This window comes from Pteropus vampyrus, unplaced genomic scaffold, assembly GCF_000151845.1.
Source record: "Pteropus vampyrus isolate Shadow unplaced genomic scaffold, Pvam_2.0 Scaffold1000000514, whole genome shotgun sequence".
NCBI classification, from domain to species: Eukaryota; Metazoa; Chordata; class Mammalia; order Chiroptera; family Pteropodidae; genus Pteropus; species Pteropus vampyrus.
Genome location: NW_011914916.1, coordinates 11,492 through 25,886, shown reverse-complemented (window position 1 = coordinate 25,886; position 14,395 = coordinate 11,492). Strand labels below are relative to the sequence as shown.

Sequence of the window (14,395 nt, the reverse complement as noted above, 5' to 3'; positions counted from 1 at the left end):
TTATTTACAGAGTCGTACAACCATTACCTCAATCCAGTTTCCATGTGCCCAAGAGATACTCCCCATCGCCAGCCACATGTAACCACTAATCTACTTTAGATCTTCACAGATTTAGCTTTCCTAGACATTCATGTAAATGAAATCATACTTGTGGTTTTGTATCTGAAACATACTGCTATGAACCCATAAGTAAGTTTTTGTGTGGATATATGTTTTCATTTCTCTTGGGAAGATGCCTACGAGTAAAACCACTAGGTTATATGGTAAATTTCTATTTAGCTTTTAAAGAAATTTCCAACCTGTTTTCCAAAACAGCTGCATCATTTTACTATCCCACCAGCAGTATATGAGGGTTCAGTTTCTCCACAACCTCACTAACACTTGTTATTATAGCTTTTTGGTTACGGCTATTCTTTTGGGTGTGAAGTGGTAGCCTTTTGGTAAATATAGGTAGTCCCCCATGATTAGAAGGACAGAAGCTGTCCTCTCTCCTAACTGGTGGTATGTGACAGTGAAAACAAGTCTTAGATCAAATTCTGTCAAGTTTTAAAATATTTATTATCAAGCACAAAAATAGCCATGCGACTTGTTAGAAATTTAAGGAATCTCCAACATGTGCCTTGAATGAGAGGTTCATTTTTAGGAGAAAGTAGCAAAATTCTCGTGGCAGGACCAGGCACTTCCTCGTTGGATAAGGAAGCAGAACCCGCCCTGTGGTGACAGGGGACACAGGCCACATAGGGCTCTAGGCCTCCAGTACTTATCTGAAGATGCTAGACTGCTGGGCCTGCAGATGCCCATAACTTGTCCATGAAAGAATGGTGGTAGCTAGTGTACAATATTTCTTCTTAACAACGTACCTGAACACCACACATTTTACCAATGATAAGATATTTTGAACATCCATTGAGCTAATCACCAAACACTCTCGTATAGACTTCGATGATGATATGTAAAGCATTTGTAAAGCTACCTCAGACGCCTTGATTATTATTGACAAGGGAACTTCAAATGCTAACTAATCATTCTTAATGATGGGCTGGTAAATGTTTGATAAGCTCTCCTAAATTAAAAAAAAAATCAAATTTAAAACAGATTAAAATTTAACCACTGATATTCAAGATATATGGTCCATTTGCTGACTTTCTTTCCAGCTTTATCTTCCATCGTAATTGAATGCACTACAACAGCAAAGTAGCCATTTCCTGAGCCCTCCATATTCTTTATTATCTGCATGCCCAAGTGCAGCGTTGCTTCTCTAGCCTCAGCACATTTACTGTGTATTCACTGAACAAAAATGTATTCGTTTTTATATTTATCAAGCAGAATGCTAGATACATGGTTAGCACCCAATAAATGATGATCAACTGAATGCATTCATCAATTAGTCAGAGATGAAGTGAGGCAAGCAAATAAATAACACATTATGATAGATTATGAAATGGCTATGCATACTAGCTACAGTTGGAACATGAAGAAAAGAGGCATTATTTCTGCCTGGGAGACCAGAAAATGATTCCATTAAAAAAAGGGAGCATTTTCACAGGAACGTAAAACTGAATAGGAATTTTTATATTTCTCTAGGCCTTGGTTTCCTTTCTTAGGTTATAAAAAGCATAAAATGGGATCAGGAAAAGAGAGCGAGCTGGGATGACTAGAGAGGCTAGGGGTGCCATCTAAGGAAGTGATGGAAGAGCGCTTTATGTCCCACACAAGGGCCTCTGAAGGCTAGTCAACAGGGAACACCAGGAGAACCATAGTTCTTCCCCGGTTGTCATTTTTTTCACAACCGCCGTGAGCCAAGAGCCTGCCTGCCACTCCCTGCATGATAGCATGACCTGGAGGTAGGATTTAATTTTTTAAATAGAAATATCCTGACACACAACATTGTGTAAATTTAAGGTGTACAACATATTAATTTGATACGTTTATATATTGCAACGTGATTGCCATCGTATCGATAGTTATTATGTCTTTCATGTCACGTAAATATCACTTTTTTTAGTGCTTAGAATAATGAAGTTCTAGTTTCTTAGCAAGTTTGATAATTATAATATAATATTATTGTCTATATTTACAGTACTGTGCTTAGGTCTCTAGGACTTATTTACTAAATTTATACCCTTAAACAACATCGGTCCTATCCTCCCAGCCCCTACACCCTGGTAACCACCATTTTATTCACTGTTTTATGACTTGTTTCGTGTCCTATGATATGATCTATCCTGGAGAATAATCTGTTTGAACTTGAGAAGAATGCGTACTCCGCTGTATTGCGTGAAATGTTCTTTTTATGTCTGTCGTATCTATCTAAGTCAAAAGTATGGTTCAATTTCCAGTTTCCATGTTGACTTCAGCTCAGAGTCCATCGACCCCCTCCACCTGCTTAGAGACTACTAGTATACTTTCCTGGCTCCAAAATAGACTAGAAGAAAGATCGAGAAAAGTGACAGAGGTCCCAAGCCATCCCTAACTCCTGTGTGACTTGGGGATCCCTGGGCAAAAGGGATGTTTCTTAATTTGAACACTGAGGGAATCATGCCCAATTATGGCTACGATTCCTTCCCACCCTCACATAGAATCACTTTCTAGGATTCTATGAATACAACAACAATGAAAATATGCTGCGGCAACAAGAGAATTCATTGTTAACCTCTTCCTAGAGCAGGGCTGTCTTCAGAGGCAAATCCATTTTGTTGTTAAGGGGCTGGATTCAGGCAAGCAATTGCTTTATGACTGGTGCTTTCAAAGCCAGTGTTATCACTAGTTGCTTCTCCCCAATTTTCATCCGTCTGTCACCAAAGGCATGTGCCCCTTGCCCCCTCAGTCTATTGGTAGCAGTGCATGGGTGAGAGCAGCAGGGGCTGGAGGCTATATTGAAAGCTCAAGGCTCTAATGGGGCCACTGTCTCTGACTTTGGCGGGTGGGACAGATTTAAGGAAGGAGTGAGCAGACGGGCTGGAAAGGTATATGACCGGCACTGCCCAAGGCCACATGCTTCAATGACAGCCACTTCTACCAGTTCCTTTTCAGTGGATTTCATCTTTTGAGTGCCCCTGTTCTCTGAACAAGTGTGCTAGGACTGCCTTCTTCTGGCCTGCAAGCCAGCTCTCAAGGATTTGGGGGCTGATTATCCTGAGTTTGAATTATCTTTGCATTTATTCCACTGTCTTTTTTCCTCCCTGCCCACAATTAAATACAGCCCCTTTCCTGGCAAGGTGTCGTTCGTCCACATTCTCAATCTCAGTTTTCCTACCTCACGGGCCCCCATTGCAAGGTGGTGATACAGTACAAACTCCACAGTTGTTGCATGCTTCTTTGCCCTTATCCACTACAGCCAATAGGATCTTTACCTCCTTAATCTCTTTCACATTCCCCTTTGTTATGCCCCGCTGCTGCCGCCAAATGCCATGTCCTCATTTCTTCTCTGTCAGCTTCTCAAGCCTCTTTAGTCTGATTAACCTTTTCTGGAGTACAAACCTAATGAGTGGAGATCTAGTAACAAGTTTGTATCTTTTTTCCAGATTTGTCGTGATATACTTGACAGTACAATATTGTGAATGTTTCAGGTGTACAATGTGATGACTTGAGATACATAAATATTGTGAAATATTTACCATAAGGTTCGTTAACACATCCTTTACCTCACATGATCACCATTTTATTCTTGGTGGTGTCGTTTATGGTGCTGTTATGACGCAAACATTATCTCTAGTCTCATAACAGCTCACAATTCAGTACGTCGTTAACTCTAGTCGTCATGCTGTAAGATCCCCAGAACTTACTCACCTTATAACTGAAAGTTTGTACTCTTTGACCAATTTCCCCCAACTTTCGGCCACTGGCAACCACCAGTCTTCTTCTCAATTTCCATGAGGTCAATGTTTTCAGATATCATATGTAACTGAGATCATCGAGTATTTATTTGCCTTTCTCTGTCTGACTTATTTCACTTATCATAATGCCCGAAAGGTCCATCCATGTTATTGCAAAAGTTAGGATTCCTTCTTTGCTATGGCTGAATAATATTCCATTGCATAGATCTACTATACCCCACTTTCTTTATCCATTCATCTGTTGATAGACACTTAGGTTGTTTTCATGTCTTGGCTGTTGTGAATAATGCTGCAATGAACTGCGGATATCTCTTTGATTATAATTCAAGAGATGGGGATTCGGGTAGCAAACCGAACTGCGCTTTAGAGAGAATGAAGGAAGGCGAGCTTTATAAAGCCAAAACACACAAAGTGTAATTCTTGCCCGCAAATGAAGTTCTGCTGACTAGGTTAACAGGAATTGGTTAGTTCCAATATGCAAATGGGGAAGGCAAAAATTACAAAGAGGAAGTAAAGTCCATGTGTGTCCATGCAGCGGTTGTTGGTCCAGGACGTTTATGGCTCAGGCTTGAGCTAAGTTTAGCAACAGGTTAACATCTTTATAGCAGCTCTGAGAACTAAGGCACGAGATGTGTGTTGGCTGCATAGGCCTCATTGCTTTAACCGCCTCCTGACTCTAAGTGACTGTCGTAGCAATGCTTATTCCATTTTATTTTATTTTTTCCTTATCATTATGATAATCACGAGCTGAAGAGGAAGAATAATGTAAGAACGAGTCTGCAGTTTAAATTATACCTCTGATTCTGGAATTTATGAACAGAAAATGTGAGTTATAGATAAGGATAGATTTCAGTCCTGAAGCACAAAGCCACACGGTCAGATTTGGGCCATCTGATATTATATTAATATTTTTAAAATTTATTTTAACTAGTTTCAAGTATATAGTACATTGGTTAGCCATTTATGTAGTTTATGAAACAATCCCCCTAATTGCTCCTTCTCTTCTCTGGTTTTCTACCTAGCCAATATATTAATTTTAGCTACATTCCCTATGCCACGCTCTCCATCCCCGTGACCAACTATCAACTACTGATATGTACTTCTTTAACCCTTTACCGCGTTCTGTCAGCCCCCGAAACCACTCCCCTCTGTCTGACAGCATAGCGTCCACTATATTTGTGAGTCTTATTTTGATTAGTTTGTTCTTTTTGTTCCTTAGATTCTGCACATAAGTGAAATCATATGGTATTTATCTTTCTCTGACTTAGTTCGCTCAGCATAATACCCTCTAGGTCTATCGATGTCATTGCAAATGGTAGGATTTCATTTTTTTAAATGGCTGAGTCATATTAATATTTAATCAAGAAAGAAGCAGGCAGATTCAGGACCAGGATTTCAAGCTAGGGAAATAAGCCAAGATGGAAGAACTTTCATCAAATGCTGACTCAGTATCAAAAACATTACTGACATCATTCATTCATCCATATAACAAATATGTATTGAGAGTTTACTCTAGGTCTGGCACTTAATGAAGTATTACCCAAATTTGACCTCTGAGGAATCAGAGCCACATATTTATCATGTCATTCACTTAGTGTCCACAGGATTTTAACTCAGACTATATACTTTGAAGTTTATACTCATCTTCTTATGACAAAGTGTAGAGGAAGTTAAAAGAATATAACTCAAGATAAGGAGGATGCGAGGAAGACTCCACTGTAGAAAAATAACCCGGCCCCATAATTTCCTAACACTGCCAAACAAATACTTCGTGATTGACATTGTATTAGCTAACAATGTTTTAACGTAATTTTTAGACATCGAGTTTTTACAGATCATAAGTATTTCTAAATTCCCAACAATTATTACTTTTAGACATAAATGACAATTCTGGAATTGGAAAATTCAGAATACCAGTGTTCCTATATTAAGAAAAATGCCGCATGAAGAACTGTAGTCGCAAAAAAACAGTGTAAGAAATCAGTAGCCACGTCACTCCCTCGGTACTCAGTCACAAGTCACTGCTTAAGGTTTCAGCCTTGTCTCGAGAACTACTAGGTTATTTGGAAGCACTGTTGTGTTTCATTCTTCTCTGTTGAATTTTAATTCTAAATTATCCATGCAGATTTTTTGTACAAATTGGACATTAGACATATGCTGGTTGAATGTAATAAAAACAATTTCCTCAACAGTCTATTTACTGAGCCATGGTAAACATTTTCTATGAATTCAACTTTCAACTAGTGTGGAAGAGTTTCTAGCAGAAATCACTGTTTTCTCCCCCCAAAAACCATAGGCCATCCTTAAAATACCTTTACTATTATTAATTTTGAAAAGGCATGTGGTACTATTTCTTTAAAATGTTATCTAAATACATATGCTGACATTTTAAAGAATAAAATGACTTGATGTCTAGGATTTTCTTTACTATCACGTGGGATCACTGAGGAAATATGAAAGGTAGGCTACCAGTTGATAGAGGCTTACTATTTTATTCTCTTTACTTTACATATGTTCAAACTTTTTATAATAAAAAGTTTCAGTACCTGAAATGATACTGATCATTTTTACTTCTTACTCTAAATGCCAAAAAATTGATCATCATCTTTGGGCACAAGCTTTCCCTCTAAGGAGATACCAAATATATTTTTCAGCTCTTTTTCTATTTCTTCCTCATTCAGCATCTTAAACTCCACCAAATCCATATTGTCTTTATAATTGAATTTCCTATAGATGAGGGTGAAGCCCAGTAAACAGTAAACCCCATCTGGGGTCTGCAAGGAACAAAATGAATTCTTTCTAAATATAGATGTTTCAGACTTGAGATAGAATTCAGCAAGAAATATAAAGTCGTCAATTGTTCGAGGTGTAAGAGTGAACGAGTAGATTTTTCGGTATGTATTCTTATCCAGGAGGTCAGAATGAAGAAATTCTTGGTTTGCAGTGTGTTGTTCTCTTCTGATTTGGTCCAGATACCAATATTCTCCCTCTTCTGTCAAGCGGAAGATGGAAGGCACCTGAGGCTGATCCTTACCAGAAATTAACTCCAGAGGCTGCCACATCTGACAAGAGCGTCCAAGCCCAACATCGACTATGTAGTTCTTGCCATCGATAGCCACCATCAGCAGAAGGTGAAGCATAAAATTGCTGTATTTTTTGGCTGGAGTGATGTAAATATAGCTTCCCAGCATTGTTGTCTCAAAACCAATTGTGGTCAGAGCCCAATACAGAAGATGATTGTTGTGGAGACACATCCCACCCTGATTCTTCCTCACGAGTTTATCAAAAGTGGCCTCCAAGCCGAATTCCATGGATTTCCCACAATGGAGGTTAAGGTTCTCGAAAGGAATGGCTCGGATATGGTGCTCAAAAATGTCAGTTAATGTTTCCAAGTCCGGTTTGTTCCTGGAGTTCTTATAACCAATTCTTTCAAAATAAGCTTCAATGTCCATGATCCCTGAGGCCAGGAAAACAAAAATTAAAAGTGTTACTTTTGCACTCGAATTTTCTTGATTAGCCAAATGATAACTAATGTACTTTAAATATGTAAATATAAACCATAGTTATAAATATCTGTCATCATAAGTCTCGTGTTTAGTACTTTTGTTGTATTAATTGCTTTCATATGCTTAAATTCTCTTAGTAGTCTCAGTAACTCTGTAAGAAAAGTATTATCACTTGTTCCAAGTTTTAAGCATGAGAAGTTGGGAATCCAGATTAAGTGATGAGTGAAATGGTAAACGTGGTTTTCTTAGTGATGACTAAAAAGGTGTTTCAACTGATATTAGTTAAAATAGTGTTTACAAATTGTTCCAACATAAACAGGAGCATAGAGCACATTGTATTCTTGGTTCCTGACCCACTCAATTTCTCCTTTAGCTGAATCTAGTCAAAGTTCCACAGTCAAAGATTTATATTCATTCTCACAATGATTTATTGATTCATTCGATAAAAAGTTTTGGAAAACCTACTATGTATTTGCTAGTGATCTAGTACTTACTTGCCCTCAGAAATCTTACATATTGGTGGGGGCTGAAATGACACAAATAGTGAATCAAATAAATAAATAAAACATGCGATTTCTTAGATTGTGATGAATGCTCTGTGTGATGGGGAAATAAAGCAAAGAAAGAAGATAAGATGTGCACACAGAGAAATTTAATTTCCGATAAGGTGGACTTTAAGAAAGTGAGAGAATTAGGCATGTCCATATATGTGGGGAAGATCATTCAGGCAACAGGAATAGAAAGTTACAGAGCCTCAAAGTGGAACCTGTCTAGGAAGCCAAGATGACTGGAACAGAGAGAATGGGAGGGTACATGGATTGAGATAACAGTGGTCTTAAAACCAGTTCTGTTGGCTTTTACTCTGAGATGAGAAATCATTGTGAGAAGGTTGCAATTTGGGCAAAGGATACAATAATCAAATTGGTATTTCTGGTTATTGTATGAAAAATAAGCTGTACTCCTCATTCTTTCTGAGCTGAATGAATAGACATGTTACCCAAATAGGACCAATTCAAAGCACATGTGCGCCAGGCTCAATGGTTTGCTCATGGATGGCATGTGAACCAAGTCAAGTCAATGAGACTCTGTGAGGGACTTTTGCTGAACCTAAGCAGATACTTTCTACTGCAGGGCTAGAAGCTGGTAGGATATTTCCTTAAAGGTACTGGAAAAACTTGCTGAAGAATAATATCAACAAAGAATTTACTGAGTTGAGGAATGAAAAGCAAGAAAAAGGAGGACCAAAAAAACCACCTGAATCAAGTCTCAAGTTATTTCCTGACTTTCTGGTCAGGTAAGCAAAAAAAAAAAAAAAAAAAAAAAAAAAAAGCCTTGTATTGTTAAATCCCATCTTGAAAAGGTTTCTGTCCTCTGCTACTAAAGTAGTATCTTAATCCAGACACGACTTGTAACAATGGTGCATTACCACTGGTAATGTGACATGGTCTGAGCTGACATGGTACAAAGGGCCCTCCCCCTCAGTTAATGTGATCAGCTAAGTGTTTCCATTTGCCCTTCTTAATGTCATTTCTTTTGGGTTCCCCTTTTTGTCTTTTTTGATTAGCTATTCTTCTCATTCTGCTCGTGTTTCAATTTTCTCTGTTCTTGATGTCTACAACATTGTTTTCCCCAAATTTATAAAATTCGTTTCATTTCTTCTCTCAACTTGCATCGGTATCCTTTCTCAACATCTGCACAAGCTCTAAAACTCTAACACTTGGACACAGAGAACAACTGCAATTTAACCAGACTATCCCAAACTGTCTCCTGCTTCTACAAAGCGGTTTGAGTAAGTAAGGAGGGCAGGTGATGTGCAACAAAAGGAATATGGTTTAGATATGCCTGACATTTTCAAAGAAAGTGTTTTCCACCTGCTACCAGTCTTAATCTCTTTAGACTTTGATCGCAACAGTGGTACACAGATGCTAAGACTGACTCCTCGTACTGTGGCATAGCCTAAGGTGACATAGTACAAAGGGGCCTGACCCTAAGTTAATGGTGATAAGCTAAGCATCTCTCTTTTCTCTCATACCAATTCTTTTAGATTCTTCTATTTCTCTTTTTTTCTGACACAGCTATCATTCCCACTTTGTCAGTGTTTCCATTTTTTCTTGATATCTGTAATATTATTTGCCTTAAATTTATTAAATTCATTGCATTTGTCATTTCACCAGCATCTTCCTCAACATTTAGACAAGGCTCTAATACTCTACCACCTAAGTGTAGAGAAAACAACTAGTGTTTAGCCAGACTGCCCCACACCCTCTGCAGCCCCTAATCCAGCATCTATAATGAGTATGTAAGGAAATGTAGTGAAGGTTGATCGAAAAGGAATCACGTGGTTTATAACCTGGCAATCTGATTCTTGGTTAGACCATTATTCCTTCTACTTGGAAGTTTTTAAATATTTCTTGTTAAATGTTATAGTTTGTTTTCCTCTTTTTTTCTTTTTCTTTCTCCTTTTTCTTTTTTTAAAAAAAGGTATAATATTGAGTTAGAACGTAGTAACTGCTTGTCCATTCGAAAGAAGCCAGTTTCTGTTACAGCCCTGGATGCAAGCAACACATTGTAAACAAATAATACTTGAGTATTCTGTGAGTAAACATAAAAAAAAAAGCAACTGTGTATTACTAAAGCTGTGATTCAAGGTAAAATGCTGGGAGGCCTTCTAAAGTAGTTGCCAGGGAAATAGATGACTGAAGCACTATTTGCTTTATATATTGATTTGTAGCATTTCTTTGCATTATATACCCTTTCCTTTCAGCTTGATGATAAATATAAGACTCAAGGGAGACAGAGTGAACACACTTAGAGAGTCTACTAAAAACTCTCAGAAATGCACTTAATATCTTTCTAAGTAAATTGGAAGTAGATCGATTTTCAGTTTTAACTCAGAAGACTTAGAAAATGTTTTTCTTGTCCCGAACTTTAAAAATAATAGAAAAGATAGTAAAACATATAATATGACTTCACTTGAAAACAAAAAGATAGTTGGGTGGATCATAAATTATGAAAAATCCCTAAAAATCACAAACAGAAGGGTTAGAGTGAGAGTAACATGAACATCCGGATTTGCTTAGGGGAGAGTGTACAGAGTACATCCACAGGGGATCGAGCAACACTGATGGAGGCTCTAATCCTGGCAGTTGTGGAAGTCACCAGGAGAGGGCTCAGAAGGAAATATACTGTGAGACTAGAATTAGAAGAAAAGGACGTAATATGGAAAAAAAAAAAAAAGACAACCAACTCAAGAAGAAAAATAGACTGAGCAATGGAAAGAAAGTCTTCACAGGTACTTGGAGCAAAAGAACATTTAAAATGGACTTATAACAAAGACTCCCCCCCCCCAACCCTGCCACCCAAAAAAAGCCAACAAGGTGATAAAATAATACAGCATTACGAGAAGAAGGATTTCAGAATTTAGGAAACTAAGAACAAAACCAGGCAAATACATAATTATAAACAGAAAGGGGCAACCTAGATACAGCACAATATCAAATGACATATGTAGAAGAAAAATGTGATACTCATAATAGAAATTAATGAAAAGTAAAGCAATTAAATAGTTAGAGAGAAGCTAATAGACATAGATAGCAAAGACAATCAAATATAAAAACAACTGGTGCTTCTGAAGAAGAAAACTCAAAAAGTACAATGGAAAATGCATACAAAAAAATAACAAAAACGTTTCCCCAAAATGAAGCAAAAATTGAATCTGAGAAACAGCAAGATTTTGGAAAAGTTTGATTCTCCATAATCGAGAATATATTCTCATTAAATTATTGAAATTCAACATCAAAGAAATCTACTCAGGTATCTGGAAGAAAAGCAAATATTTTATAAGGGAGAAAATATCAAGCCAGCATCAGAATACTTCACAGCAACATGTCTACAAAATAGAGAGGAAACTCTGATCCCCAAAGGTTATTCTCGGCTATAATTCATTTAATCACAAAGGCATCCTGGATATAAAAATAATTTCAAACGGGAAAGAACTTGAAGAATGCAACAATGAGCTACACTGATGAAGCTTTACCTCCTCATTGTCCAGGGAAGATGTAATTTCCAGGGAAAACAGCTTGCTATGTATGTGAACTCGTCTATCAGTTCCCAGTCTCTAGGACCTCTACATCTTTCATGTACGACAGTGGTTTTCAGGTTTTTTTTGTTTTGTTTTGTTTTTGTTTTTTGCTAAAGAAACCCTTATTCTTTCCCCAAATGAAGTTGCAAGAATTAAATAGAAGAATTAAAATAAAAGAATTAAAAATAGATGGATCCAGAACTAGTCCATCTGCCCATGAAATATTGTCATCACACTCAAAGCTACTAAGCGGCAGAAGTACAATCATGGACTGAAATGGAATCTGCTATACCTCTGGCCCAGATTTCTGACGTTGTAGAAAAGAAGAATTTTGAGGAGTGATAGTAAGTGGCTATCTCTTTGGGTGTTTTTTTTGTTTTGTTTATTTGTTTGTTTATTTGTTTGTTTTTTCTTTATCTATTACTTTCCTTCTCTTTTCTCTGTCCCAGTGAAATCCATGGCATCCCACTGGGTTGACTCTACAACCCAGACCCCAACCAAGGGGCAAGTGGCCAGCTGTTTGGATTTCTGGATGGAAAGGAAGTTGTTAGGCTAGCCCTGCTCAAAGGTCATCGTTCAACAAACCATCACATGAGCCCTGGCTCGAAATCAATACCTGCAGAGATCAGGCAGGTAACATAGGTCCACAGAGCAGGCTGGGAGAGGCAATCTACATGGAAACAGCTGCTCAGCTGAACGTGGTAAAGGACAAACAAAATAAGTCTTAGGGACAACTAGAAATTTGACAGCTGAATCTTCCTTTTGAGGAAAGGAGTGGAGTCCCCTGTTTTGTGCTTGAGAAACAAAAAAAGACCCCTGGGAAAGAAATGAAATGCTGATGTCACACCAAAGCCACAAGCAGCACAAGAACACTTTTGGACTGAGGCAGAACCTTTAAGCACTACTGCTAGAATTTCTGACATTACTAAATAGATTTCTTAAAAAATTGATGTGAAATCTGTGTGACATAAAATGAAACATTTTAAAGTGAACGAGTCAGTGCCATTCAGTACATTCACAATTTTGTGCAATCACCACTTCTGTCTAGTTCCAAAATAGCTCTGCTGCGAAATAAAACCCCAAACCCATTAATGTAATTGGATAACATGGGGCCTTTTGTGGCTGGCTCCTTTCATTTAGCATGTTTTCAAGGTTTACATATATTGAAACATGTATTAATACTTAATTCCTTTTTATGACTGAATAACATTCCATGGTATGGATACATTATTTTGTTTATCTCCATCTTCCTTGATGGGCATCGGGGTTCTTTTTGCCTTTGGCTTTTGTGAATACTGTTGCTACAAATGTCTGTCTTCAAATACATTTTTCAGTATCTGTTTTCGGTTCTTTCGGGTCTCTACCTAGGAACAGAATTGCCAAGTCGAATAGATGAATTTTAAGGAATGTTTCTGAGTGGCTTTTCTTTCTGCATGCTTCTATTTCCTTACTTCTCTTTTCCCTCCCCTACATGCCCCCCGCCTCCCTTCCCATTCCTTTCCTTTTATTTTGGCGCTGAGGCCCACTGCAAGGAGACTACAGCCCAACCTACTCCCGGCACAAGTGGTCCACCCAGTGATTTTTCTGGATGAGCAAGAAGTTGTCGAAGAAAGCTCACCCACAGATGATACTTTAACAGTGCTTAGGGCACGGAAGGCCTGTGGAGCAGGCCCAGAAAGCCGCATGCATGGAAATCAGCTGTTATCACTAAAGAGGAGTTCTGAGTTTGTTTGTTTGTTCATTTGTTTGTTTGTATTTTTTCCCCTCCTCAGAAGAAGCAGAAATGCAGATGAGAAGGTGATATCTGCCTATTTCTAAAGTTGGCTCAGAACTTTTGAAGCCCGGAAGAGGCCAACAAAATAAGTCTCTGGGCAAGATGTCCTAGAGACCCACCGCACTAAGCCTCCCTCCAACAGGATGAAACAGACAACGCACTCCAGCCTCCCTGCCCATTTGGGACTATTAGAGAGATCTGATCACCTAATGCAGAAGAAGCAGGAATGGTTATGAGCCTGCTGCTGGCAGGATTAACTGGGCCCTTTGGGATATACCTAGTTGTGGACAGAGGAGGTGGACCTCCTGTTTCGATTGTCCAGTTCTCTGAAACACACATTAACACATTAACTATCTTTTATACACTTCTTTAATCCTCACAACAACCCTTTAAGTCAACTCTCTTACTAGCTCCATTTTACTGACAGATAAACTGACTTTTAGATATGCTAAGTGACCTGCCCAAGTCCACACAGCTAGGATGTGGTGAGGCTGTGACTCTAAGACAGACTGTGTGAATCTAGGGTCTATTATCTTCATCATTATGCCGTGTAGTAGTCCTCACAACATAAGGATTCAAAAGATGTGTCAGCCACACTTTCTGAACTGCTTTGGATATAAAATTCAGGCACAGTATAGTGTCTAGTCTCCCAGAATCACATTCGAGTTAAGACTAGGCTCCAATTTCAAAGCATACAAAAAGTCACTTACCGATTTCCACTCAGCCCCAAACCAGGAATGAGGCCGACTTCACTCTTCTCACTTTAATAACTAGTACAGGGATTTCCCACAATGGCTTTCCAAACAGCTCCTCCCCTGGTGTCTGGTTAGAATCACCCAGAGACCTCTGGGAAATGTAGTTGTGGGACCTTCAGTTGTCCTCGTGCACCTCTTATTCAAATCTATTCATTGAAGAAGAGTGGAAAGCCATATTATCTGGTGGGCCTCAGCCACAGGCTGCGAGGGGTATGACCTTGCACTGGACCCAGTTCTTGCTTTAGGGAGCCTGAAGCCAGATGTCCTATGTTTGTAATGCAGAGGTAGGGGTGTGAGGGGGTCCAGGAAAGGCAGATCCATTGACCTAGAATAGGCAAAAGAAGATAGGTATTTTAAATCACTCTCCTTGGTTATGACATCCTTTCTTCAGCAATTTCCACGAGGCCTCTCAGTTTCTATTTTTCTTCTTTTCATCCCTCATC

The 14,395-nt window shown here is 38.5% G+C and overlaps 2 protein-coding genes across 2 annotated transcripts in view; both read right to left on the bottom strand.

Moving 5' to 3' along the window:
* The window catches only part of LOC105311126 (arylamine N-acetyltransferase 1-like), a 149,580-nt gene extending 135,625 nt beyond the window's left edge, over window positions 1-13,955 (bottom strand). Inside the window, exon 1 of the mRNA XM_023526943.1 lies at window positions 13,908-13,955. The gene's annotated coding sequence lies outside the window, so the exon portion shown is untranslated. The remainder of the gene's footprint in view (window positions 1-13,907) is intronic.
* On the bottom strand, window positions 5,922-13,987 carry LOC105311124 (arylamine N-acetyltransferase 1-like). Its single transcript, XM_011387151.2, has 2 exons — window positions 13,908-13,987; window positions 5,922-7,293 (listed from the first exon to the last, which is right to left on the bottom strand). The coding sequence occupies exon 2, from the start codon at window positions 7,286-7,288 to the stop codon at window positions 6,416-6,418; it is 873 nt and encodes a 290-aa protein (XP_011385453.1). The 5' UTR covers window positions 7,289-7,293; window positions 13,908-13,987; the 3' UTR covers window positions 5,922-6,415.
* Window positions 13,988-14,395: the final 408 nt, after the last annotated feature.